Consider the following 25,415-nt stretch of genomic DNA (forward strand, 5'->3'; position numbering starts at 1 on the left):
ATTTAATATACACAAAATATACTAATTTGATCATTTCTTGCCCACCATTCCCTTTTTTTCCTAGCTTTTTTTTTCTATTCAAAGTCTACCCTTTCTTCTTCTTTTCTCTAATGTATCAATATTCACCCTATGCAAAATTTTGGAAGAGTTTTTTCTCTTGCTATTTTAGAATTAAAGTGTTAAATTGTCATACGATTAAGAAACAAATGATAAAATAAAGAATTGCAGCAGAGACTTTCAAGGACAAGATGAAGAGGGCAAAACTTGTGAGCAAGACGATGAATCTTACTTTCCAGATTGGCTGGAGAGAACCTAACGTGTCTATGAACATCAAATTTAAACAACTATGCATTAAAATTAGACATGGCTGATTTTGCGACTAAGAAGGTGAAGAAACTATACTGAGTAATTGCTGTAGAACAAAAAGCCAAAATGAAAATTTGATCAATAAATATTGATTGATTGCTGCATGTTTAGCCTGGAGAAGAGTAGACTGAGGGAGAGATATGATGGTATTTGTCACCATGTCCAGAAAGCAACACCCCAGGATTAATGTTTTTTCAAAGGAAGGGGGAAGTTGAGAGGGAAGATGGGGCGGGGGGCAGAGAATTGGATACCTGATTTTCTTTTCCTACACATCTTTGGTCCTGCATGGGCTGCAGGGGAATCAGGATTGAAGCAGCTACATCTGAGTCCCTGAAACCCATTCCTGTGCTGCACCAACTCCATGAGCACAGAAACATGTGGACAGTGTTCTTCTGAGCATGTCCAAAGAGTGCCGCTCATCCCCACGGCACAGCCCAACAACCACACGGATGTGAAAACCCGCCACTCGGGGGCAGCTGCGGCCATACCTCCAGCGACGCTCTCAGTTGCTTGGAGGCCGCGAGGATGAAGGCCTGGGCGGGTTCCACGGCCAGGCCGCGCTCCAGCATGGCCCAGAGGCTGCGGTAGATGGCCACCTTCTGCCAGGGGGAGGCCTGGGGAAGACCGACGGGTGCTGAGCCTGCCCTTCGCGGGGCACCAGGCTGGCCCAGGCCCCCCTTCCGTTCGCACGCCCACCCCACCGCCCGTGCCCTCCTCCTCCTCCTCCTCCTCCGCCAAGGTGGAATTCCACCCCGGGACTGGAAGAGGCCCGCGGGGCGTGGGCTGGGGGACCCCTGCCCGGGCCAGCACCCCACGGCGGTCCTCGCACCTCATCCTGCTGGAGCACCGCGGCGAGGGCGGGCATCACGGCGGCCGGCTGGCTGCAAGCTGCGTGGACGAGGCGGGGCACCGCGGCCTCTGGGGACTGCAGCAGGCGGCCGACGGGGCAGAGGCCTCCTGAGCAGAGGTGAGGGCGGGGCGACACGGCGGGGCAGCCTGTCAGGCCGGGCACACCGCTCCGCCCCGCGTCTCAAGAGCCGGGGGGCACGATGGCCCAGGCGGCCCCCTGGCTCCCTGCTGGGAGACAGGCCTGGCCATGGCAGCGCCCTCGCCCCTCGGGGTGGCCGGCAAGCAGACCAAGCTGTGCAGGGCATGGGAGGGCGGGGGTGCCCCCCTCCTCTCACTGCTTCTCACCCCACGTGCCCCCCACGTGCTGATGGGTGGGAGAGGAAAGGCTCGTCCCCATGGCGTGCCACTGCGGGTGAGCCACGGGCGACTGCTGGCCACGGCGACCGCTGGGCCACCTGGACCCTCAGGGCTCTTGGATGGTCTGGCCCTGCCCTGCCCTGCCCTGCCCCTCCCGGCCATGCACAGAAGCAGGTGGACTTTGGCCGAGCAAGTAACTTAAACGATCGGCGGACCCATGACGGGTCTGAAGATGCCGGCACCTCCGAGCAACAGTGAGCACAGGCTGAAATGAGGGAGGGGTCGGGCAAAGCCAAGCCTTGCTTCACCCCCTCATCTTTCGAGTAAAGGCTGAGAATCTGGCCTGTTAAAGCTCGAGAGCCACCCGGCTGGCCGCCTCTTCCAGAACAGAGCCGCATCCCCCGTGTGCCTCCCGTGTGTGCCCGGGGGGGGGGGGCAGCTCCACGCCCCGGGCACCAAGGCAAACTGGGAGGCCGTCGTCGGAACGGGCAGCCACATTCTTACACCAGAGCCCTCCCGATGTGGACTACCGTTCCCACCACCCCCAGCCTGCTTCCTGTGGACGACGGAGGCTGCTAACCAGTGCCTCTGGAGGGGGCAAGAGGAAGGCCCTTTTGAGGCACCCTCTGAGTTCTGGGGGTCCATGGGTGCAGAGCAGCATTGCTGGCGGGGGGCAGACTCACCCGCGAAGTCGGCTGCAGCACTACATGCCGTGGTCTGTTCTTTCATTCCTGGGGCTCCCTCTACTCTCGTTCTTATAAATCGCCCCGAAAACTCTGAGCACTCGCCCTCGCCGCCGGGAGCTCCCTCTTCAGCCATACTGCTTCTGATCCGTGCTCTCTGTGCGGCACTGAAAGAAACCACGGCAAGGCTTTGCACCCCCCACCCCACCGCTCAACCCCCCCAAAGGGTGCTCAGTCGCACCCACCTGGCCTCCCCCAGTGCTGGGCTGCAGCTCAGCCAGAGCCCCCAGGAGCTGCTGGGAGTTGCCCGGAGGATGGAGAGCAAGCCCGAGGGGACCGCAAGGGTGCCAGAGCAGCAGCGGGCCAGGGCACCGGCTCAGCACGCCCCCACCAGCTCCCCGAAGCACCCTGTACTCCACCGAGGGAGCCACGGAGGGAGGGGGCCCAGTTGGCGAGCGGGCGTTGGGAGCACGGCTCTGCCAGGAAGGCGATCACCTGCCCCGCATGCGCCGCTTTTCAGCGGAAGTGCAGGGGTGCCGGCAATGGCACCCCCCGGGTGCGTGCAGCCCCCGAAAGGGCTCCAGGGAGGGAGCGTCTACGTCCAAAGGCTGGCAAAGGTGGCAGGCCGAGCCATCGTGTGCAGACCTCAGCCCGGCACCTCAAGGCCTGGGAAGGGGGCCCTGCAGGCAGCGTCACGGCAGAGGAGGAATCGGGCCCCCTCCCCCACCCTCAAAGGGGGCCTCGGCCTCATCCTGCTCCCCGTGCAAGGGACCGAGGGCTTTGCTCTTGCCTCAAGTTGCCCCCGAGCGCCAGCCTCTCAGATCAAGGTGGGCCTCTGGTTGTGCGTCCACGAGATGAGCCCGCGTCGCCTTGGCTAATGGACCCACCACTGGCGGCCGCTGCCTCTGTGACATCACCGGGAGGCCGGGCGGCCACGGCCCAGGCCCAGGCCCAGGCCCAGCAGCAAGAGGTGGCGTCTGGTGGCCGCACGGCGGCCTGTGGGAAGCGCAGCAGTGCACACGCAGCTCTGGAGCGGGAGACGGGGGCGCCCAGCAACAGGAGGGTGGCGGCCCCCCCACTGCCCCCCCGGCCACCCTCGCGGGCCTGGCCCCGGGGCCCCATCGCAGGGCAGGCGGGAGGGAAGCCCAAGGGTGGCAGCCGCAGCCTCACGGCGGAGAGAGAAATGGCAAAGGGCATTTCCGCAGGTGACGCTTCGAAAAATAAAAAGACTGGTGAGGCAGGCGACAAAAGCTCCGTTTATGGCGATTTATTGTTTTGCTGTGAGAAAGGCCTGTTCCACGGACCTACGACTCCCAGAATGCCCCAGCCGGCTAGTCTTCCCGAAAGCATGAAAGAAAGAGTGCCTGCTACTTCCTGTCATGGGGGCTGGAAGGAGGGAAGTGCCAGCTCTCCTGCTGGGAGAAAATGGTCCTGTTGGTAGCCCCCCCCCCCCGACACACCCACCAGGCCCCGTACAAGAACAGAACGCAAGTTCGAGGCCTGGGAAGCATTTTCCGGCCCCAGAGGGGAGCCCTTGGCCGCCTCTTCCACCGAGGAAGAGGCATTCTGCGTGTCTCTCGAATCTTCTGTGCTCAGCCAGGCAGCGAGCCGGGCAGCCAGCCTCAGGCCAGACGACCGGTGGGGGCAGATGCGTGGATCAGGCCCTGCGGGAGGCTCTCCCGGGCCTCTTGCATCCGGCGTCGGGCACGCTGGAATGCCTCTGCAACCAAGGAACGGAGGGGTTGATGCTTGTGCGGCCCGAGCGCCAGCTACTCTCCCCTACCCAGACACAGGGCGCAGGCCCATCCTGCACCGGAAATTCTGGGCACAGAAAATTAAAAATGGGTGAACCAAGGCGGTGAGGCAAAGCGGGTTAGAGCAGCTGGAAGGGAACGGAAGCGGCACAAGGATTCTGTGCCCCCAAGTCTTGCTCCGGGCCGTTTTTCCGGCCACTGCCCTGCAGCTGCGAAGGCTTTGCTCTGTATTGTTCAGAGAAACCCCAAGGCTGAAAGAATCACAATCCGCTTGCTCTTCAAAGGGGAATCTAACACCACACTTCCTGGAAAGTCCAACCCGTGCTGAGCAGGCAGGCTACGCTGTTGGTCCATAGACAAGTAGACCCAAGTGCCCTTTACTGACGGTTTTATCCAAAAGCCTCCAAGGAGGCGTATAGCAGGAGAGGAGCCCTCACTCATCGAGGGAGAACGTCTACTGAAGCGTGATCCATTAAACCACCTGCCCCTCCACACCCTCCACGTACCCAGGACGTTGTAGAGGGAGTCCTGCTGCCCGAAGCTGCCCAGCCGGTCCGGGACGCTCTGCATGCGCTTCCTCATGGAGCGGGACTCCAGGAAGGCCCTGTCAAAAGAAGGCAGCAGCCCCACGCATGTGTGGGGAGAAGAGCCCATTTCTTTCTCCTTCGAGAGCCCTGGACAGAGACAAGAGCCCCCCCCCCCCCCACCAGCACAACATGCAGGCAGAGCCCCTGGAGGGGGGCTGCCCCATCCTGGGCCCACACATGGGCTTCCCAGAAGCACACCAGGAAGCTGGAATGCCGCTCTGGATGGGCTCCTAGTCTGAGGCCAGCAGGAAAATATTTAGGCGTCTTATTCGGTCGGATGCGCGCACTCTGAAGGGGGCTGCTGTGGCGCCCGCCGGCCTCGGCAGCCCCCCCCAACCTGCTCCCCTCAGGACGACTCAGGCTCCTCCTGCCACCCCCGCTGGCCACGCGCGCCTGCCCACGGCAGAGCTGGGGTGGCGCAGGCCGTGGCGCCGGTGGATCGAGGCCAGGGGTGCACCAGCCAGGCACCTTTCCTGGTGCTCCCAGGGCCCCGGCGGCTGCAGGAGTGCCCGGCACACCCCTTCCCTGCCACCCCAGTTTCACTCCATTGCATTTCTATTCCTCATGAAGGCTGGACCATTCCAGGCAGTTCACAAGAATTCAAAAAACACAGACCACATATGCAGTAAAATAAACCATTCTGACAGCCGAATTGGCTATGGAAAACGGTATATAAAAAGCTTGTATAAATTAAAAAATAAAACACACACACAACTGGAAAAAAATTCCAATATACAACATTTTAAGATGGCTTAACAGCCACATCAGTTGCAATACAAACCAGATGTTTCAAAAACATAAAACCAGAGTGAGCTGGAAGGGGTCTCCCAGGCCATCTAGTCTGACCCCCGGCTCCAGCTGGCTCAGCTCATGACATGCCTATCATGTGGAAGTCCAGCCTGTCCTTGAACACCCTCCCCGATGGGGCCTCAGCCATTAAAAACAAGTCTGCCCACCGTGGCTTTAAATGCCATTCAGTTCCTGGGAGAAGACAGCTGTCCTGTCCAGGCACCAAAGAGATGACAGCGCTGGCACCGTGCGGCCCTCGGGGGCAGAGCACCCACCAAGTTCTCCTCAGAGGAAGGGGGCTCGGAGGAGGCCTCCAACGGCGCCTGGGCGTCCTTGGGCACGGAGAGGCGCCCCGCCAGGCGCTGCAGGGTCCAGAACCACGCGGCGCCCTCTGGGCTGAGAGCAGCAGCTTGGAGCAGCCCCGCCCTCGCCCCGCGGCAGGGATGGGGTGCCCCAGCCCCCAGCAGCCTCCTGCTTGGCCTGCGGGGGCTCCCTCTGGCTGGGGCGGAGGAGTCCCTGCTGCCCTCCCCCACCAGCCTCGCCGCAGCAAGCCCCTGAGTAAGGCGGCGGGGACCCCTGGTGCCCAGGAGACCTGTCCTCAGGCAGGAAGGGACCCAAATGGCTGGACTGAAGGGCGCCATCATCTGGCCCCCTCCCGGGTCTCCAGACAAGCAGTGCCAAGCAACCCTTTGGGAAAGAGTCCTGGTAGGGGTCAGGATGGGGGGCCTCCTGAGCACCCCCAGCGTCCAGCTGAAAGGCGCAGAAGTGGCGTCGGCGTGGCTTCCCCCTCTCTGCTGTGCAGGCAGCCGCCAGGCCGCGAGCATCACAGAAAGGGTGCGGCCCGGCTGCAAGCGAGCAGGCCCAAACGGGGTGCCCCCCGGCCCCCCCGAGCCAAGCTTACCTGGACTGCTGCAGGCAGTGGAGCCGGAAGGTCACACAGCCCGTTGTCTCGGTGCGGAAGCCGAAGCGGCTCAGGCGGTCGCCCTGCAGGGAGGAAGAGGCCCAGTCTGAAGCGCCCGTGCGGCCGCCGGCCACTTTCCTCCACTCCCTCCCTGGGCTCCCCTCTGGCTGTTACGAAGGCTGCAAACACTCACGGTGAACGTGCTCGGCACCCTGACGTAGGCTGTGTCCTCGAGCTCCGGCGACCCACCGATGAAGAACCTCTGCAGCTCCGAGAAGGTGCCGGGCCGCACAGGGCGCCACGTGGCAGCCGCCAGGACGTGAGCTCCTGAGTCGCGGGGGGGAAAAAGGCACGCCACAGGCGCTGAAGTGGGTCGGGGAGCCGCCTGGCACACGTGCGCCTGGCCAGCAGGGTGGTTGGTGCCCCCGGGGGGGCGGCCAAAGGGTACCTGTGAGCGACCCTGGCCAGCTGGCTCCTGCCCGAGCCCTGGAGCAGCCTGCTGGCCGACGCAGCCCAGAAGAGGCGGCGTCCCTGGGGGTGCAAGCCAAGGAGGGCTCTCCCGCTCTGGGGGCCGCCACGGCCTCCTCCCCTCCAGGCCTGGAGGAGCCAGGAAGGAGCAAGGGGGATTCCGCCTGCCAGACGCATGCGGGATTCCTAATCCAGCGGGGTCAGTGCCGGAGGGAACCCTCGTCAGTCCCAGATTATGCGGCCCTTCCTCCCAAGGAGCTCAGAGTGAAGAGTCAGCACTCAAACCCCGTGAGAACAGAAGGCACGCCCTGCTGGATCAGACCACAGAAGGCCCGTCTTAGCCAGTGTTCCGTCCCACAGGGTCCAAGCAGCAGCTCATGGGAAACCCAGAAGCAGGACATGTGTGCAGAACCCCCTCCCCCATGTGCCCCAGCAACTGGGGCACAGAGGCGTAGTTCCTCTGATACTGGAAGGCGCCTCCCGAGAATGGAACCTGCTCTGAACAGATGCGAACAAGGCGGTGCTGACTACGCAAGCCGGCCAAGGACAGGAAAGGCCCTGGAGAAACGGGAGACGCCCGACCCTTTGCAGGCGGGTGCCGGCGGCTCGGCAGCTTCCCACCGCATCCCCCCATCGAAGGAACGCGCGGCTCTGCCTGGGCGCTGCATCAGCTTGTGCTTCCCACCCCGCCTCCCAAGCCTTGATGTTTTTCAGACACTGACACTGCTGCAGCACCAATGATTGCCATCCGTTCTGCATGCACACTTGCGCAAGATTTCCCGCAGGAGGAGGTCCGAGGGTGGCTGAACCGGGCGTTTGAAGAGACGACCGGGCCGGGCCCCGATCTTGACGAAGCCGTGCCACGAGCACAATCACGAGCTGTGGCGGCTCACTCGGCCCCCAGGCCCAAACGCCAGGCTCCGTGGCCCCCAGCCCTTTTACCTGGCGTTGCCGGCAGTACCACGAACCCATAGCCCTCAACGCGGTACCGCTGCCAGAAATCCAAGGAGAGAACCTCAAAGTAGAGGACAGGCCACTGGGGGAAGGTGCCTAGGGAAAGGAGAGGCCAAAAGCTGCAGTTTGCCGGCTCCTGGGGGGAGAACCATGGTGGGGGCGGCAGCGGCGGCCTCCAGGCGCTGGCCAGACCCCCTCACTCACAGGCAGGTTGGCCGGAGGCACAGCCACACCACACAGGGCGCGCCTCCGTCACGCCGTTCCCCGCAGCGGGGCTCGTGTGGAGAAAGCCGCCCGGTATTCCCCCCACCCCAGGCTGCTGTCCGGATTTGCCCGTGCCCAGATCCCCTCCCAGGCGGATCCCCTCCCCTTGTGCTCACCTTCTGCATGGTTTCCTGGCGCAAAGAACAGATCCAGGGTGAAAGGGAAGGAGAAAAAGGCCACGCTGTCCTGGGGACGGAAAGCAGGTCAGTCTCTGCCTGGAGCAAGGCCAGCCGGCTCACAGACCGAGCATTTGAGAGCATCCTTTTGCAAGCCGGCTGCCTACAGCCCCATCCTCCCCCAGCCAAAGGACACCAGGTCAGGGAAGGCCCCTTCAAAATGCCCGGGGCGCCCACGGCTCTTCTCTGTGGCGAGAGCCGGGCAGGGCCGCCACCCGCTGCCCGCCCAGGAGTGCGCACTCAGCCACCCCGCACGGACTGCGGCTCGGCCGCCGGCCCGCACACCACAGCTGCCCACTTACCCTGCCACAGGCCTGGGCAGCGCAGGTCTGGGTCACCCCCGAGAGCGGCTGGGATGGCGGGCACGACCAGCCTAGGGGCAAGCGAGGCAAAGGCTCAGCGAGGCTGAGGAAAGGGACCGACGGGCCAGGGTGGGAGGTGGGGAAGAACTGGGAAGCGGCGATGCCCCAGCACGCGAGGCCGCGGCTGCCCAGCTGGGCCAGGGCTGCCGCCACGCACAGAGCAGCGCCTCGCTCGCTCCGGGAGCATCTGCGGGGCCCCTGCGCAAGGACGCTTTGCCCTCGGGAGCCTCTGCTCCTGGCTCCGGAAAGCGGGGCCCGGTTATCCAGGGGCCCCTCGGCAGGCCAAGACCGGACCTTCCCGGGAAACGGGTGCGGAAGGAGAGGAGCGACCCGTAAGTGGAGCGCACAAGAAAGCAGCTCAGGGCGGGAGGGGAAGAGCGGCCAGGCCCGCGCAGCTCCGGGCTCGGCACGAAGGGGCTCTTCCCCTGGCAGGCCCAGGGCGCCACCCAGCCTCGGGCCCCCTGCCAGGGGGCCGGCGGGCTCAGCAGGGGCTGCTGCTCCCGCCCTGTCCTGGCCCAGTTTCCATTCACTCACAGTCGGGCAGCTCCACGAAGAAGCGGACGTAGAGGTTGTCGTACTCGTAGCCCTGGGCTGAAACTGGGGGGGGGGGGGAGAGGAGCCCACGCAGGGGCTTGAGAAACTCCCTGCTCCATGGCCGCCCACCCCCAGATCTCCGCAGCCTGCAGCAAACGGGCCTTCTCCCCAGCCCAGGGCGGGGGAGGCACCGAGGACTGTTTGGCCGGGACCGCCAGCCCGCCCCACGGACACGCTGGAGCGGCCGAAGCCACGCCAAGGGTGGAGCACAGCTGGCAGCAGCCCCCCCAAGTGCCAGCCCGGGGGGGGTCCCCGCCCCCCCCAAGCCGTGTGCCACTCTCAAGGGAGGCCAGGCCAGGCCAGTTCCCAGGTGGCTCGGCTTGGAATGCGTTCCCGCCACCTGCAGGCACTCTTCCCCCGTGGGAGGGAGGGAGGCGGGCAGCCCTCCATGGCCAAGCCTCTTACCGATTTCGCCGTTAACAACGAGCCGGAGGGTGCCTGGGGGGGTCTGCAAGAGGCGGAGAGAGTGGAGCTCAGCGGTGGGGGGTCGCCACGGAAGGCCCGGCACTTCCAGCTCAGGGGGCTCCGGAAGTCGACGGCAAGACCCCCCGGGCGAGACTGTGGGAAGCCACAGATGGGGGCTGCAAAGCCTCCTGCCCTCCCCAGCCTGGAGAGGCTCTCCGGGACCACGTTCCAGAGGACACGTGGGGCAAGCGCCCGAGCCAGCAAGCTCGGGAACGACGAAGTGCTTCTGGCCCACAGCAAAGGCTCAAAAACAGCATTTCGGCCTCTGGGGACGACGGACACAGATCGCTGGCAAAACCTGAGAAAACGTCTGCACGGCTGGTGAGCGGGGGCAGAGGCCGGTCCGCCTGGGCATCTCGCAGGGCCATGTCTGGCTCCCGGGCCAGGGCTGCGCACGACGCAGCATCAGAGGAGCCGGAGGCCCGACCCGAGACGAGGCAGCTGCGGGCCCCCTCCCTCTTGCATGCTCAGGGGGTGCCACAGCCCCGCTGCCCTCCCCGCAGACTACTCTGCGCTCTGCTGCCACTCAGACGGGAGCCGTCCAGCTGAGGTGGAGCGGCTGCAGGAGGGCGCTTGTGCTCTCTGCCCGCGGCCTCGGTGGCAGGGCCCGGCGACACGCACAAGCCGTGTCGGTTGTTTCCGACGCTCTGCACTGCTCTCTGGGCCGCCGCAGCTCGCAGCCCAGCGGGTCAGGGACAGGTGGGCTGGCCCCTCGGCAGCACGCAAGCTCTGTGCACAAACGGTCGGAGAGCTCCGCTCTCGGGGCAGCTTCGCAGCTGGTCAAGTTGTGCGGGCCTGCGCAGCCCAGCAGGGCCGCCGGTTCTCCAGCTCCCCAGCCCCGAACCCGGGGGGTCTGCCTTAACAGAGTCATTCCAGCAGGAGCCACTCACCATCTCAAAGTCGGAGCCAACGAGTCTGCTGAGGTGCTCCTTGTGGCGGCTGTACAGCTAAGGAAGGAAGCGCAGGCGGTAGGGGAGCCGTCCGAGGGGACAGCGACCAGGGGAGCGCTCCTGCTGCTGTGGGAGATCCCAGGCAACGCCGTGGCGTCGCGGGTGCCGTGGGACTCCGGCAGATGCTCTGCACCGGCCGAGCAGGCGGTAGGAGGGTTGCCCGTTGTATGACGACGACCCTGAACGCAGTGCAGTGCCTTGAAGGCCAGCTGACGGTGCGCTTTGCAAGGCGCCCCCTGCAGGTGGAACCCTGACATCTCCCACGTCAGCCACCTGGACCCTCAGTACTTCCTCAGCATAAGCTGAGCCAGCACACAGATGTCCACGTTTAAAACAAGCTGCAATTTGTGCTCAGGCAATGTGTGCAGGTTTTCAGTGCTGCAACTTGTGCAGCTTTCCCCAGTTTTGCTTTTTAAAAAATCTGGACAAAATTGGCAATGGCCCGTTTCATGTGAAGCAAGGTCTACCCAGGAAGCAGTGGGACGAACCAGAGGCACCTGAGGTGGTTCTTTACTAAGGAAACATCCTGGACCAGCAGTTAGATGAGGGACTGCTAAAACATTAAGAACAGGGCAAATGCTTTATGCAAAACTGAAGTTTCAGACCCCATTTGAGCAAATCTGTATTTATGCAAATGACGCTGAAAATATGCAGCTCTGTTCTCCTGAACCCCTCCCCGCAAACTGAAAATTCTGGCTGGGATTTTCAAAATCCCATTTCCTGGACTGGAAGCGCTATGGAAGTCCACTGGGTTCCAATGGGCAGGGGTGAAAAAAATTATTATTATTATTATTATTATTATTATTATTATTATTATTACATTTCTATGCCTGCACAAGACCAGCATTTCACTAAGGAGGCCTGACTGCCCCCCCCACCCTCCCCAGGGGACATCCTCCCGATGTGCCAGGCTACGAGGCCAATCAGGCCGAGAGCTGGACGGGGGGCTGCGGTCTGGCACATCGGAAGAAGAGCAGCCAGACGCGGCCAGACCGGGAGCCCAAGAGGGCCGCCCATCCCGGGCAGCACTGTGGCCCTGGCGAGCGCAGGGGAGTCGACTGACGATGCCCGGAAGTCCGTGTGCCCAGCGCAAGGCTCGACTCCACGCCTGTAGACGACAGTGCCCTGAGGAGCATGCCCGAGGCCTGCGGAGACGGGCGGACGCAGCCGCCGGCACTGGGCTCCCGTTCCGGACCGAAGGGCAGCGAGCTCAGCCCGCAGAAACGCCTCTCCCCTCCAGGGCAAAGGACCGCAGCCTTACGTCCTTGAAGACCCGCTGCTCCTGGGCCGCCGCCTCCTGCTGGAAGTGGGCCGAGGCATCCTCCAGCGTGTACTTCCACATGTCCCGCTTCTCCCCTTCCGTTTCGATCCTTCAGCCAAAAAGAGCACGGGGGAAAGACTGAGAGGAAAGCTCCTCCCCACAAGCAGCCCCTCCCCTCACCCGGAGAGGCCTTGGCCTGCACACCACGGACCTACCTGTACGGGCCCTTCGTGCCAGTGAAGTCTGGCTTGACCGTGATGACGCCGTTGCTGTCCGCCCTGATTGTGCAGAGGACGTGCTCGCAGTCTTTGCAACCAAGCCTGTGGGGAGAGCGGGTCAAAGAGCAGCCCTGGCTCCCAGCTCCCGGGGGGCTGGCCAGTCGGGGCACTTTTGCCGGGCGTGTGGGTGCAGCTCCTTTCTGAGAGCCCTCGGCCAGCCAAGGCAGCCCGCAAACGGCTGCGGGAACCCAGTGCCCGAGCAGACGGTGGTGCCCAGGCAGGAGCCCTCTGCATCTCCTCCGCACCCGCTTCACCTGACCCCGGCAGCAGGGCAGCACTGCCCACCCCCCAACCAGGGTCCAGGCTGCCCTCTGCCTCTGCTCACCTGTGATGCGCCCTCGGCCTTAGATCTGCCAGGGATCTCCTGGAGGTCGGAGGCCTCCTTCAAGCCCCTGGCCTGGCTGCTGGTTGCCGCGGCCTAGTCTCCAAGGCGAGCCGATTACTTTCCCTGAGCTTGTGGAAGCCGGACAGGGACAGTGGGGGAAGAGAGATGGGGCAGCAGCCGCTGACTTACTTGCCAGGGGGTCCCAAGTCCCCCATGATGTACATGGTCTGCACAGGGGTGTTGATGACATGGTTGTTCTTGATGAACTCTTCCGAGGGTTGCCAGGTGATGAGGCGGGATTTCAGGGCACCCCCTTCTCTGTCAGAGGGATGGGAGAGGTCACGCACGGCAGGAACGGCCCCCTCTGTGGGAGCAGCCAAGGGGCTGGGGCCCGCCAGGGTCTGGAGTGGCCAGCAAGGAGGATTCCGCTCACGTTGGCTGGCGCTCCTGCCGCCGCCTCCTGACGTTGGCCATCCTCTCCGTCAAGTACGACGGCACTTCCTTCCCAGATGTGGTCACCTTCTGGCAGTGCTGGAAGGCAGAGAGGGCTGGTTGTGCTTCTCCCCAGCCTGTGCTTGAGGCAGACGCGACAACCCACCCCCCATCTCAGCCCAGTACAGTCTGTGGCTCGGCAGAATGACCCCCAAACAGCCCACAATTCTGAGTTAATATACCAAAGCCCCCCACGGTTTAGACAATCCAGAGATTATAACCAAAGAACAAATCTCGGCTGTCCTTCCGGATTGTTCATGGCTAAGAAGCCACAAGTATTTGCATGGGGACCCTTCCAAATTTGGACACACGTGAATTCAACAATCTAAGCCATAGCTTAGTGTTATGTATGAACCAAGCCACAACTTGTCGGGCAGCTTTTGTCAAATTACCCTCTTGCTCCCTAATTTTTATTTATTTATTTTATTATTATTTATTAAAACATTTCTATGCCGCCCCATTTGCTAAAGCCTCGGGGCGGCTCACAACATTAAGTTAAAATACAAACATCAATTTTCCTTCCTTTTGTCTGTAAAACAGGAAGAAAGTGCCTCTCAAGAAGCTGCGATGCAAAGGAAACACAGAGAAAGGCGCAGCAATTCATAAGGCAGCAAAAAGCAAGCTGCCCGGTTCTATTCTTATTTTTCTGAAATGAGCGACTCCTTCCGTCCTGTTGCTGAAACTCAGTAGGCAAACTTTGCATTCTGTGCCACCAGGAAAGGGGGTCATAAATCACATCCCTGTCCTAACCCCCTGAAGAAGTAGGCAGGCACCTCCTCCAGGTTGGTGAAGCGGTCGTGGTCTGTGTACGTGAAGATCCGGGTGTTTGTCCGCCTCCCTGACCCTTCCAGCTTCAGCACGTCCTGATGGTACTGGTGGTCAAGAGGACTCTGGCAGGCGGACTCATTCTGGTAGAGATCCACTTCAAACTGAGCAGAGCACAGAAAGCTCTAATGGGGGAGGCACAATGCCCCGCAACGCCCCAGTCCCCTGAACAAGAACTGCATTTGAGAATCTCTAGGTCAGGCTTCCCCACAACCCGCCGCCCTCTCAATGAGCAGGTCTGCAGCTCCCAGCGTTCCTGGCATCAGCCACCCTGGGCTGCACCGACACTCCTCTGAAGCAAGTCGGGCGTGGAACGGCTGAGCTGGGCATCAAGGCCGCCCACTTGGGACCAAAGCTTCGCCTGTTTCCCGATCATTAGAAAATTCGCCTCTTCTGCCCCACCCACTGCTGCAATGTGGCCCCCAAAATTGTTTCTGAAACCAAATTTGACTCTTGAGCTGAAAGAGGTTCAGCTCTCATGCTATTCAGGAAGAGCTCCCGCTGGGGAAGATGCAGCCCTGTCCTCCAAGAAGGGGGTGGAGGCGCTCAGCAGCTGGGAGCCCCTGCCACAGAAGCGCTCCTGGGGGAGGTGGGCACACAGGAAGCACCAGACCTCACGGCGCACAAAGACCGTCCGGGAACGTGTGCCGGGGCTCTGCGGGGCAAGCACAGCATCCTTGGATGAAGGAGGCCTGGAGTCAATTCACCATTTGGCCATTTAGACATGAAACTGACTGGCTGGCCCTCAGCTTGGCCTTCCCCACAGGAATGTCACAAATATCAACGAAATCGGGATCACAGACATTCGCTCAGCTCTCACCTGGCTGAACAGTTTCTCTTGCCAGCCAATTATAGCCTCCTCTTTCTCTTCCTCAATGCAACTGTCATCTGAAACACAGGTATTTATTTATTTATTACATTTTTATGCCGCCCCCATCGCAACAAAGCCTCGGGGCGGCTCACAACAAAAACAAAATACATAAATATAACAATTAAACAGTAAAAATATTAAAACCCAGTGCATCTTGGCTTAAAAGATTTAAAATCCTATAAATACAATTAACAATTAAAATGAGTTTTAAATAAAAAGGTCTTAGCCTGGCGCCGAAAAACAAATAATGATGGCGCCAGGCGGACCTCTCTGGGGAGCGCATTCCATAGATGGGGCGCCACCGCAGAGAAGGCCCTCCTCTGGGTACTCACCCTCCCAATATCATTCACAGAGGGTTCCCAGAGAAGGGCATCTGTAACTGATCTCAAGGGATGGGAGGGCATATATGGACGCAAGCGTTCCTTTAGATACCCAGGCTGTTGAGGACTTTATAGGTCATAACCAACACCTTGAATTGGGCCCGGACTTCAATCGGGAGCCAGTGGAGCTGACGGAGAACTGGGGTTATATGAGAACAACGCCCAGTCCCCGTCAGCAGCCTGGCAGTTCTATTCTGCACCAACTGAAGGTAGGGGGTAATGGCTGGATCAGGTAAGCAGTCCTTTCGCACTGTCCTTTATCAAGCCAACAGGGGTGAGACATGAGTGGGGAGACAGAAACAAAGAGGTGCGTTTGCTTCCAAAGGAGAAAACACGGCCTCTTGTAGGAACACCCAGGATTCCTGCAGGAGGAGGCTGCCCTGGATTGTGGGCCATCTTGGACCTGGCGTGAAGGAAGCAGCAAAGTACTTTTTCCGGGATCGGAGGGCATCGGCAGCAGGCTGTCCTGGACCAAACCTGGCTGCCTGTCACCGCCAGCCCCAGAGCGGCAAGTGTGCCACTGGGGGAGGTAAGGCGGGGGTCTCACTGGCGCGCATCCCCGAACTGCTGCCTGTAGCACTCAAGGGGCTGGCACGGCCCCCCGCTGTGGTCTCTCAGTGTGTGGACCGTGTGAACTGATGAAACGCTTTCTTCACCTGTGGAACCTCGTGACCCAAGTCAAAGCCTCAGAGATGGCAGGTCGATGAGCCGACGAAGCACGGCAGCACCTGAGCTCGGGCGCACTGGGGAACGGCCGCAGCCGCTGTGGGAACCCCTGCAAAATGGCTCCCACAGAGGAGCTGGCGACTTCCGCGGGGCCCTGGCTGATCAAGGGCGGGGTGCGCGGAGGACAGGGCTCGGGGACGGAAGGAGGGAGTGCGGCCAGAGACAGGCAGGGAATGACATGCCTCCTGGCGTGCCCACGCAGTGCTCGCCTGTTGCCCGTCTCCAGCCTCGCCCTTTCTCACTTCCCTGCCTTGCTTCCTCTTCCTGCCCGCAAAGCACCAGGTTCAGGAGCTCGAAGCCCTAACATTTTTATTACCAATCTTTTTTTAAGGGGATCCCAGAGGGAAGAGCTACGTGGGTCCCCCGGAGATGCTGTGGCTGTTGGTGCTTCGCATCTGTGAGTGTTGCGATCGAGGTGCCTGGTTTAACCAGTAGGAGAATGCGACACACGGGGATGTTTTGGCTGAAGGGGGAAGGAATCTCATTAAGAACTGGTGCCAAAGAGATGGTCTGCTGGTTTTATGGCAGTCGACTCAAAACAGGAGCCCTCTGGGTGGTTCGGTCCTCAATTCCCATCAGCCCCCGCCAACCTGGATGATGGTCTGGTATCCCGGGGCAGTCATTCAAAACGCCTGCAGGGTGTCCGCTCTGTGGGAACAGCCAGCCTGGCGGCAGCTCTGTGCCACCACGTGGGACCCCCAAGGGCTGCGGCACTCACCTGTCGGGCCATGAGGGCCGAGGGTGGCCAAGCCGACGAGCTGCCGGCCGGGGGGGCAGAAGGGCTGCTGGAGCTGCTGCAGCAGGAGGCTGGTGGAGGTCACCCGCTGGAGGCAGACCCTGCAGGGAGGGAGGAGAAAAGGAAAGCCATGCGTAGCGCTTGCCCAAGAAACAGGCATCATGATGCCTGGGGAGAAGCCAGAGACAAGCGACCGCAACTGGGGGCGGGGGGAGCAAAAGCAGGAAGGCTTACGGCACCCTCCAGAACAACGATTACGGCAGAAGTTTTTACAAGCATGGATCTGCGGGGACAGAGGGGACCACCCTGGGCCCAGGACGGACCTGCAGCGGCAGGCCTGTGACTGTAAACGGAGGAATTATCTTGCCGCTTCGGAGTGGGTCACCCAGAAGAGGGCTGAGCAGACATTAGGTCGGGACTGCCACTCCCAGAAGCCCCCATTACGGTGGCCAAAGGTCAGGAAGGGTAGGTGTGGGTGGCCAGGGCACCTGGAAATCACCTTTCTGCTCTAAACCAGCTTGCAAAGGGGCTCTGGCTGATGGAACAAAGATGCTTGCATTCAAACAGGCTGTAAGCCCATCAAATGACTTGCTGGGCAGTTCCCTCTGCTGGCCTCCTCATTCGGTCCTCTGTATTTTATTGCTCTTCAGTTGGATTTTAAGTCCATGCTTTGTGGCCGTTAACCACCTTAGGCCAGTGTAGTGCCATGGCTAAGAACACGGGTCTGGCACTCAGGCAAGCTGGCTTCTAGTCCCCGCTCGGCCATGGAGCCAACTGGGGAACTTTGGGCCAGTCTCAGACTCTCAGCCCAACCTACTTTGCAGGGTTGTTGTGGGGAAACATTGGGAGAAGCTGGAGGAGAGTATTGTAAGCTGCTGGGTTCTTTGTAAGAAAAAAGACAGGGTATAAATCTTATAAATAAATGAATAAGTAAACACATGGTCTGAAAAGTTCATTATTCTATTCACTTTTGAGACGGCGCACCCTGCTGCAGCTTGCAAGAAGAAAGGCATGGGCTACCCTGGCCTCTCTTTAGACTGCTGGTGCTGCGATCCTTGCACACGTTTAGGGCGCAATCCTCTGCACACTTATATCAGTTCTGCAGACCTAGGCACATTCAGACAGCAAGATATATCTATGAAAGGCTGGAAAATCTTGCAGCTCCCTGGTCAGCACAAGCTGGCCAAAACCTGCCTACATCGCACCCTTACGCTCTTGAGACCCCTTGCGTCTCAAGTCCATTACTTTTTGGATTTGTAGGACTACAGCTCCCATCCCGCAGCCGGAACGGCCGAGGATTAGGGGACCTCTGGCCCAAAGCACCCGGGGGGCGCCGGGGCGCCCCCCCCCCCCCGGCTGCGCCCCGACCCTTCGGCCGGGCGCCCGCTCCCTTGCGAGCCGGACGGGCACCGACCTGACGCGCAAGTTGCGTACGGGGTCCCGGGAGCGGTAGACCGCCGCGCCCGCGTCCTCGCCCCACGCCACCTCCGCCATGGCGCCCGCGGCCGCGTCTCCCCGGACGCGCGGGGCGGGGCGGGGCGGGGCGCGGCGGGAGCGAGAGCGAGAGCGACCCCTGGCGCCCCGCTCGGGAGGCGCGCCCGCCGGAGCCGCGTGAGGGGCGGCCGGCCTGCGCACCGTGCGCTGCCGCCAGCAACCGCGCGGCCGGAGGGGCCCGGCGGCCGGCCAAGCCCGGAGGGCGGCGCGAAGCCGGGGCGCGATGAAAATGCGGTGCGCGCGGGCCCCTTTGAGAGCTGCGCCGCTGTTGCCGAGTGGGGCCCCCGCTGCGAGCGAGCGAGCGAGCCAGCCAGCCAGCCCGCGCTGCCGCCCGCGGTCCTGCAGAGTTGCCCGCTACCGAGCTTTCAGGCTGTGGGTTCCCAGACAGAAACCTCGCCCGCACCCCTGCAAAAGTCCCCTTCCGAGTTGCTGCACGGCCTTCAGTCCCCCTCAAGCCAGGCGTCGAGCGTGGATTGCTGTTGGAGCCGGCGGAGGCGACAGGGCCCGGTGGGCAACCCGCAGTTCACCTGCAGCAGCAAACTGGGCTTCTGGCCGGCGGAGGGGCTGGGAGAGGCGCCGGTGGCGCGCCTGCCCTGTCCGCCCGTGCTGGCTGCTCCTCGGGCCAGGCTGCTGCTTACCCTCGTGGCCTGCAGCTTCCCATGTGGGGGGGGGGGGGGGCTTGGAAATCAACCCCAGGTTCTCTTCATGGATAACAAGCCCCACCTTGCCAATGAGGCTTAGTGCAGGTGAAGCAACCGCCCCCGTTTCTTCACCAGGTTGCCATGTTGCCCGACTGCATAAACTCGAAACGACTAATTGCTTAAATCTGCGCACATTTCTCAGCAAAGAAAATGATCCTTCCGAGAGGGGCGAGAGGCACTGCAGGCAGAATCTGCAAACCCCCCACCCTCCCGGGTTCCTGCCCCATGCAGGGAAGTGAACATGAGCAGAGGTGCCTCTCGGTTCTGGTCTTCCATATTTTCCGCTTCTTGCCTCCTTGCCACATAGAGCTTGTTGTGGAGAGAAAAGGCAGAGAAGGGCACCGATTACTTAGCGCTGACGCCCTGGAGCCCCCCAGGTCGTAAAGCACCCCGAATCCTGAAGAAGGCGACTGCCACCTGTGGTTTGGGGGGAGGCTTCTGCAAAAAGTGATCAACCATTCCCAGCTGGCGAAGCTCAGGCTGGCCCAAGATTTTAAAATTGAAGACATCCCATTTCTATCCTGCCTCGTCTTCCCACAATCCTCGCCATCCCTTCATTCCCCTAACGCTCTCGCAAGTCAGGCTGAGGGTCCGGGACCTGCTGGAGCCGCCTGGTGCGCGTGCGTGACCAGGGAGGGACTGGAACCGGCTTTCTGGCCCAACCATCACGGCAGGGAAGTGGCCTGAAGCTTTCCTCCAGGCACCTGCCTCTCCTGCAGGCTGTGCTCTCCTGCCCCAAACGGGGCTCACGCCAGTCCTGTGCCGCAGGGGAATGTCCTGGCAGGCTGGGCCCCGGCGCGTCACCCCCGCCTCCCGTAGGCCAGACGGCTGCCTTATGCGGCCAGGAAGACCTGCTGCTCCCGTGCCTGTCCTGCCCCATCAAAGACGCATCAAAGATGCTTCCCGAGGGGCAGCGCCCCGTGGGCCTACGCAGAAGGCCTGGCACAGCTCTTACGCCTTTCCCGTCTGAATGGGGGGCGGGGAGGCACAGCCTGGTCCTGGTGGAGGTCACGGCGCGCTGCACCCAGAGAGAGGGCTCCAACCCCGAGAGAGACGCTCTCCCACACACATGCTCTATTTCAAATAGTTTAATTTTAAAAAATATTCTCTTCAGTGCGAAAATATCTCTTTGCTGCCCCGGGTGGCCGGTGTGCTGCGCCACAGCAGGGCCTCGATCACAAACTCGATTCCACATGCAGATTGCGAGCAGGAGGGTCTGCAGAGACCAGAGGGTGGGGAGGTGGGCAGCCGCGGGGCTCGAGGGGGCAGGCCCCGTCCCTGGTGGCTGGAGGGGGCTGGCTGAGCAGGCAGGATGCTGGGGGGCCTCTGGAGGTGAGGCCTCCCTGCGTCCTCCTGCGGGAGAGCCCTCGGCTGCCGGAGGCAGCTGAGCCGTCGCTTCCGAGGCCTTCCAAGCCTGCAGGCGCCTCGCCGGCCCCCCGAGGCAAATGGCTTGACCCCACAATTATTGCACAGAATCCCAGTTAGGGTCCCATCAAGCCCTGAGTGACCTCCCACAGGGCTGCCTTGTCCCTGCTGCTCCCTCCCCGCTCCCATGGCGGCCTCCTGCCCCGCAGCCCCCCGGGCTCCCGAGGGGGTCTCTCCGACAAGGCATGCAAGTGCAGCTGCAGCCTTCCACCCCCAGGCGTACCAAGCTGGGGGGCTGGCCCCTGCCGCGTGGAGAATGGCGGGGGGAGCCGGCGTCTGGAGGGAGCGGCAGGGCGACTCTCGGAGGACATTGCACATCCAGGACACGGAGGAAAAGGGAGGGCAGCTTCCAGCCAGACCGGCAGCTTGGGCGGGGGTCTGCGGGAACGGGGGAGCAGGGCGGCTCTTGGAGGAGGCATCTGGCGAGGGGAGGGGAGGGGAGGGGGCAGTGCAAGCCTAGCTAGCTCTCCGAGGCCGTGTGGCAGGTGGCGCTCTGGTCCGCGCAAAACCTCTTGAGCGGAGGGGCGCCCGAGCACTCCTTGCCTCCGGCTGCCTGCAGCGGGGAACAAAAGGGGGTGATCAGCAGGGGTCTGGCCGGGCACGGCCCTGCACATGCCGGGGGGGCACGGGGGGCCCCTTCCCACTCAGCATGACTCCGCTGGGGGCCAGGGCCTGGCATGCTCCAGGGATGCTGGGCCTCGTGCCCACCTTCTCCGGCCAGCACAGCCGTGGCTGTGGCCCAGGAGGGGGCTGGGTGCTGAGCCCCTTCTTGCTTCTGGCCGCCACGCAATGCCAGAGAAGTGCCCGAGTGGAGTTGCCCGCCGGTGGTTTGGGGGACGTTAAAGCCTCAGCTGCTGAAATGTGAACAGGGCTGTGCCAAACCGGGTGAGGGGAGGCTCCCTCACCCGCACCTCCCCAGCCAGGCAGGGCTGGGGGCCCAGCCACGCAGAGCGGAAGGTGCGCACGCCGCCGTCCCACAAGGCTCTGCAAGAGCAGAAGAGGGCCGTGGCCGGGCAGCCACCGCTCCAGCATCGCCTGCTCCGGTGTCCCTCTTCCTGGTGGGCCACGGGAGGTGCTGCAGCAGGCACTGGGGGGTCACCTTGTGCCGGGAGGCACCTCAAGGCCCAAACCCTTCCTCCCTCCCCTCAGGGGCCCTCTGTGGTGCTGCACACCAGGCAGCGGTTCCGCTGTACCAGGCCGCTGCCCTTACCTGGGCCTCGGGTGGCACAGGCTCCTCCTTGGTGAGGGTTGGAGGCTCGTCGGCAACTTCGGAGGGCGGCAGGGCAGGCTCTGGAGAATGGGAGGGGCAAGGGCTGGTGGTGAGGCTGGAGTGCGCAGTGGCTCCCGGGGTGCTCCGGGCAACTCGGCACCTGGCCCGCCTGAGGCTTCTCCCGCCCATCCCTGGAGGGGATCAGCCCAGCCTTCAGGTCTGCAGCGGCGCCTGCTGGTGAGCAGCCCCAGGAAGGAAGAGGGGTCTTCCTGGAGCGCTGAGCCCACCCTGGCTTGCCGCTCACCTTCCAAGGGCTCCTGGCCCAGGGTGGGCGGCTGGGAGTCATCCGTGCGGAAGTCAGAGGTGTGGCTGGGGCTCAAGGACTCGCTCTGCTGTGGGCTGGGGCTGGAGGCAGCGCTGCTGTCCGCCTTGAGCTGGTAGGTGTCCGAGAGGGAGCTCTGGTTGCTGTTCTCATCTGGAGAGCCCAAGGAAGAGAGGACCTGAGCCAGGAGCCAGCCTGCGGCCGGGGCACATGGCTGCCGAGCAGCGCGACTTTCCACGAGTTCAGGGCAGCTCCTGTCCTTGCCAGCCCAGGCGACCCCCCAGGCAGGCAGGCAGGCAGGCAGGCAACCGGGAGCTGAGGGACTTCCACTCCAGGCCGGATGCCTCCTTGTGGTTCTGCCAGCAAATCAAGCGGAAACCGCAGGCAGGTCTGCCCCTTTGCTTTCAAGGGCAGGCACAAATTCCTTGCCCTCTTCTCACAAAAAGCAGCCTGAATGTGAGTGGCACTTGGGGCCTTGGGCAGGCATCCTCCTTGTGATGGGGGCAAGGTGGGGGGAAGACGTTGCCTGGCTGCCAGGGCTCGCTCTGGCTCACACCAGCCCTGCCTGGGTCTCCCTGGGCTCTGCTGACCTTGGAACTCCAAGAGGAGGGATGAGTTGGCTGCCGCGTCAGCTGGAAAGCCATTCGGCTCCCGGGCAGCAGCCCCGCTGGATTTCGACTTCTCCTTCTGGAACGGGAGAGAAGGAAGGCACATGAGGAGCCCCCACTGGCTGTCAGAGCAGCTCCCCAGAGCCATGGAAGGGGGTGGCTGCCCGCTTCTCTGGGGGGAAGTGAAGCAGAAGAGGAGGGCCTGGCACAGCCTCTCCGCCCTGCCGATGCGTGGAACGGCGGCTTCCATCACCCCCTGCTGGCACATGGGCACGGCAATCCCACGAGTCCCGAGGGCACTGCCTCAGGCTGGGCTGGTCCGCCACAGTGCCATCTCCCCAGAGCCTTACCCTGGAAGCTGGACCTGAGGGGCAGGCTTGTCTCCACCCAGGTTTTGGGCTGCTCATGTCCCCCTGGCTCCACACATCTTCAGGAACCCAGAGCAACCCTCCTGGACCTCACTCTGCTCCACCCAGGGGCGGGCAGGCGGTGCGGAAGGAAGGGGGGGGGGAGGGAGGAAGCCTGGCCTGCTGGCTGTGTCCCACCAAGGATCGCCTCGCCACCCCCTTCCACCAGGTGGCCAGCTCTCCAGGCCTCACCCCACTGTGAAGGGCAGCCTGAGCTCTCCATCACAGGCTCTTGCCCCTCACCTCTTTGCTGTCGGCCACAGGGACCCATTTGAATATCCGCAGGGAAGTGTCTCCCACCGTCACCCACTTCTTCTCCCTGCAGGAAGGCGGGAAAGGCGTTAGTCCTGAGCTAAGCCGGCAGGGGGGCTGGGCTGAACGCAGCCTGAAGGCTGGCCCTCGCCGGCCGGTGGCAGCTCCAGCGCTGCAGTGCCAATCACCCGCTGCTCGTGCTCCCTGCCCCTCTGTGGCAGCACCGTGTCAATGGGGCATGCAAGAGTGGCATAGCATTGGTGCTGCAAACCAGACCTCCCAGGGCTGGGAGTCCCCCATGGAGGGCAGCTCGGGAGGCGGAAGGCAGTGGAAAAGCTGCAGAGGCCCCACGGCGAGACACCGCTCTGGAACCGGCCCTGCTATGCCGTGCGCATCCTCCTGGGCTGCTGCGGTATAGATCTCCGGGCAGAGATGGATTCTCGTGGGTGGATGCCCGAACTGAAAGAGACTGCTTCTTACTGAGTATCCCTGTGAGGAAGATAGTGGGTGTGATCCCAGGTGTGTTTACATGGAAGGAAAACTAGGGAGTCCAGCAGAGATTGCTCTGGGTCAGTGCACACGAGACTGTACAAGCCCTGCCCCGGGGAAGCAGAGTTCCACCCGTGTCTTGCCCTTGGGTGGTCTTCATATTTTTAAAGGCCTTCAATGTTGCCTTTCAATTTGACATCCCAAATTTATTTTAAATTGTTGGATACAGCCTTTTTAGCATCAACGCGTCTACAATTATTTGTTGTTATTCCTGTCATTCCTAAAATTGTTTACAATGATAAACACAATAAAAATTAGTTGTGGGGGAAGCAGCACTGAAAACTGTTGCAGCAGGGGGGAGAGGCCCTAGATGAACGAGGAGGCCTTTGCCTGCCCCCTAAAAGATATCTGGCTGGCTGCCTTGCGGAGGCAGTTCTACCAAAGAGGGGCTGGAACTGCCCGTTTCACCTGAGATCGTGATGGTGGGGCAGGAGAAGACATCCAAGGGACAGCCTTGGGCAGAGGCCAGCTGATCAACCTGTTCCCCCCTGGGCCCGGGTCCTAAGGCGTGTGGGGCTCTAAACAGGAACTAGCCCGGAGAGTGCCAGTGGTTTGTGCCGTGCGAGGAAGTTGCCTATTCAGCCAGAAACGGGGGAACGAGTCTTACGCCCCACCAGTAAAGGCTGCCTCAGAGATTCCGATCGTTTGCTGGTCTGACACCCTCCCGGTGTCACGCTGCTGTTATGCGCTGCTGAGCTGTCCCCCATGCAAGGCAGCCCTGTGAAGGCAGCCCTGCTCAGCGCTTACAGCTCCCTTGCTGGAGTCCATCCACATCCTAGCTCCTCCTCCTCTTCTGTCTTCTATGGAAGTCTGCCTTTTGAATGATGGAATTTGCTGCCACAGGAGATGATGATGGCCTTAAAAGGGCAGATTCATGAGCGAAAAGGTTATCAGTGGCCACAAGCCTGGCTGGCAATGTGCTCCCTCCACCAGAGGAGGCCTGTCTGCATACACTCGTTGCTGAGGAGCTGGGCAGGAAGACTGGGCTCGCACTCATCCTGCTGGAGGGATCCTGTGGGCATCGGCACCACGTGAATGGAGTGCCGGGCTGGCCGGTCAGGGGCGGCAGGGCTTTTCTTAGGCTTGGATGTCCTTCCACTTTCCCTAGCACACTGGTCCTCTCCATGCAGCCCTGCCCTTCCATCATGCACCCAAGCGGGGCAGCCTCAGCTGCGCACCTTCCAGGGCAGATGCTGGCCTGGCTCTCTCCGGGCTCACGGGCCAGGCCACCGCGTGCCCAGGGCACTCGCCCAGCACTCCTCCAGCACCGCATTGCGAGCGGATCTGCTCCCTTCCGGCACGCTTTCTCCACTTGGTGGCCAGAGGAGCTGCGGGTGATGGGAGCTGCAGTCCAACACATCCGGAGGACGCCGTGGGGGCGACATGAACCAACTCCTGGGCCTCAACCTGAGCGACGCCAAATGCGCGTGCAGCTCCAGCACGTGGGCACGCGCAGGCAGCTAAGCCGATCCCGCGCCCGGCTGCGCCAGCCCAGCGCCCGGAGGCCGGGCCCGCCGGTCTCCATGGCAACCGGGCTCCCTCGGGATGCGACCGGCGCAACGCGAAGCCCATCCGGAAGCTCGGGAGCGGCCTAAGAGCGGGAATGACCCTTCGCTCCGCCAATTGCGCAGCACCTCGAGACCCCGCCTCTGCCGGCTGCTGCGGCGCGATTGGCCGCTCCAGAGATGCCTCGCCCACCAGGCCAAGCGGTCGCCGCCGGTTGGTGACGGCGCCTTTCCGCCGCCGCGATTGGCTGAGTCCCCGCCAACGCCCTCCCACGCACCACCCCGCCCTCCATGAGCTCACCATTTGCGGACGCGCTCGATGGCTGCCATGACTTTCTTGATGTCGTCCTTAGCGCGGCTGCGGGTCTCTGCCCGCACCGAGCGACCCGACATGGCGCCGTCGGCCCCGGCAGCCCCAGCTCCCGCCGCTGCTGTGCCGCCGCCCTGCGCATGCGCGCGCCGCTCGCCCGGTTGCTCGTGCGTAGCGCGTCAGCGCCCTTGCCTCGCGTAGAGAGACGCATGCGCAAGT

The 25,415-nt window shown here is 62.2% G+C and overlaps 3 protein-coding genes across 4 annotated transcripts in view; all 3 read right to left on the reverse strand.

The window, feature by feature from the left end:
• The window catches only part of MROH2A (maestro heat like repeat family member 2A), a 30,301-nt gene extending 27,910 nt beyond the window's left edge, over positions 1-2,391 (reverse strand). The window contains exons 1-3 of the mRNA XM_044456089.1: positions 2,256-2,391; positions 1,196-1,323; positions 855-980 (exon numbers count right to left, since the gene is read on the reverse strand). Coding sequence (XP_044312024.1) covers positions 855-980; positions 1,196-1,323; positions 2,256-2,391 — 390 coding nt within the window. The remainder of the gene's footprint in view (positions 1-854; positions 981-1,195; positions 1,324-2,255) is intronic.
• Positions 2,392-3,507: 1,116 nt separating this feature from the next.
• On the reverse strand, positions 3,508-17,914 carry MKS1 (MKS transition zone complex subunit 1). The gene is made up of 18 exons (XM_044456162.1): positions 17,828-17,914; positions 16,396-16,514; positions 14,521-14,588; positions 13,649-13,804; positions 12,817-12,914; positions 12,573-12,701; positions 11,996-12,100; positions 11,781-11,889; positions 10,460-10,516; positions 9,510-9,552; positions 9,045-9,107; positions 8,451-8,521; positions 8,089-8,158; positions 7,697-7,804; positions 6,480-6,613; positions 6,287-6,369; positions 4,516-4,613; positions 3,508-3,975 (listed from the first exon to the last, which is right to left on the reverse strand). Exons 1-18 carry the CDS (start codon positions 17,905-17,907, stop codon positions 3,878-3,880), a joined length of 1,689 nt encoding a protein of 562 aa, XP_044312097.1. The 5' UTR covers positions 17,908-17,914; the 3' UTR covers positions 3,508-3,877.
• A 1,767-nt stretch (positions 17,915-19,681) lies between these two features.
• On the reverse strand, positions 19,682-25,415 carry BCL7B (BAF chromatin remodeling complex subunit BCL7B). 2 transcript variants are annotated; one of them, XM_044456183.1, is made up of 6 exons: positions 25,188-25,415; positions 22,824-22,899; positions 22,156-22,252; positions 21,548-21,718; positions 21,244-21,323; positions 19,682-20,586 (listed from the first exon to the last, which is right to left on the reverse strand). In XM_044456183.1, the coding sequence occupies exons 1-6, from the start codon at positions 25,277-25,279 to the stop codon at positions 20,494-20,496; spliced, it is 609 nt and encodes a 202-aa protein (XP_044312118.1). In that variant the 5' UTR covers positions 25,280-25,415; the 3' UTR covers positions 19,682-20,493. The 2 variants fall into 2 exon arrangements, with proteins under 2 accessions (XP_044312118.1, XP_044312117.1); XM_044456182.1 differs by lacking the exon at positions 25,188-25,415 and adding an exon at positions 24,560-24,826.

Source organism: Varanus komodoensis, unplaced genomic scaffold (assembly GCF_004798865.1).
Source record: "Varanus komodoensis strain SLA01 unplaced genomic scaffold, ASM479886v1 scaffold81, whole genome shotgun sequence".
Lineage (NCBI taxonomy): Eukaryota > Metazoa > Chordata > Lepidosauria > Squamata > Varanidae > Varanus > Varanus komodoensis.

Bases quoted from the DNA above. Each gene is read 5' to 3' on its own strand.
- MKS1 (XM_044456162.1), bottom strand. From the start codon at position 17,907: ATGGCGGAGGTGGCGTGGGGCGAGGACGCGGGCGCGGCGGTCTACCGC. The intron at 14,589-16,395 runs GTGAGTGCCGCA...CCTGTGTTTCAG, and splicing joins CGGCCCTCATGGCCCGACAG to ATGACAGTTGCATTGAGGAA. The intron at 12,702-12,816 runs GTGAGCGGAATC...TCCCTCTGACAG, and splicing joins CGGCAGGAGCGCCAGCCAAC to AGAAGGGGGTGCCCTGAAAT.
- BCL7B (XM_044456182.1), bottom strand. From the start codon at position 24,741: ATGTGTTGGACTGCAGCTCCCATCACCCGCAGCTCCTCTGGCCACCAA. The intron at 22,900-24,559 runs GTGCGCAGCTGA...GCCTTCCTGCAG, and splicing joins GCCAGCATCTGCCCTGGAAG to GGAGAAGAAGTGGGTGACGG. The intron at 21,719-22,155 runs GTCAGCAGAGCC...TGGGCTCTCCAG, and splicing joins CCTCCTCTTGGAGTTCCAAG to ATGAGAACAGCAACCAGAGC.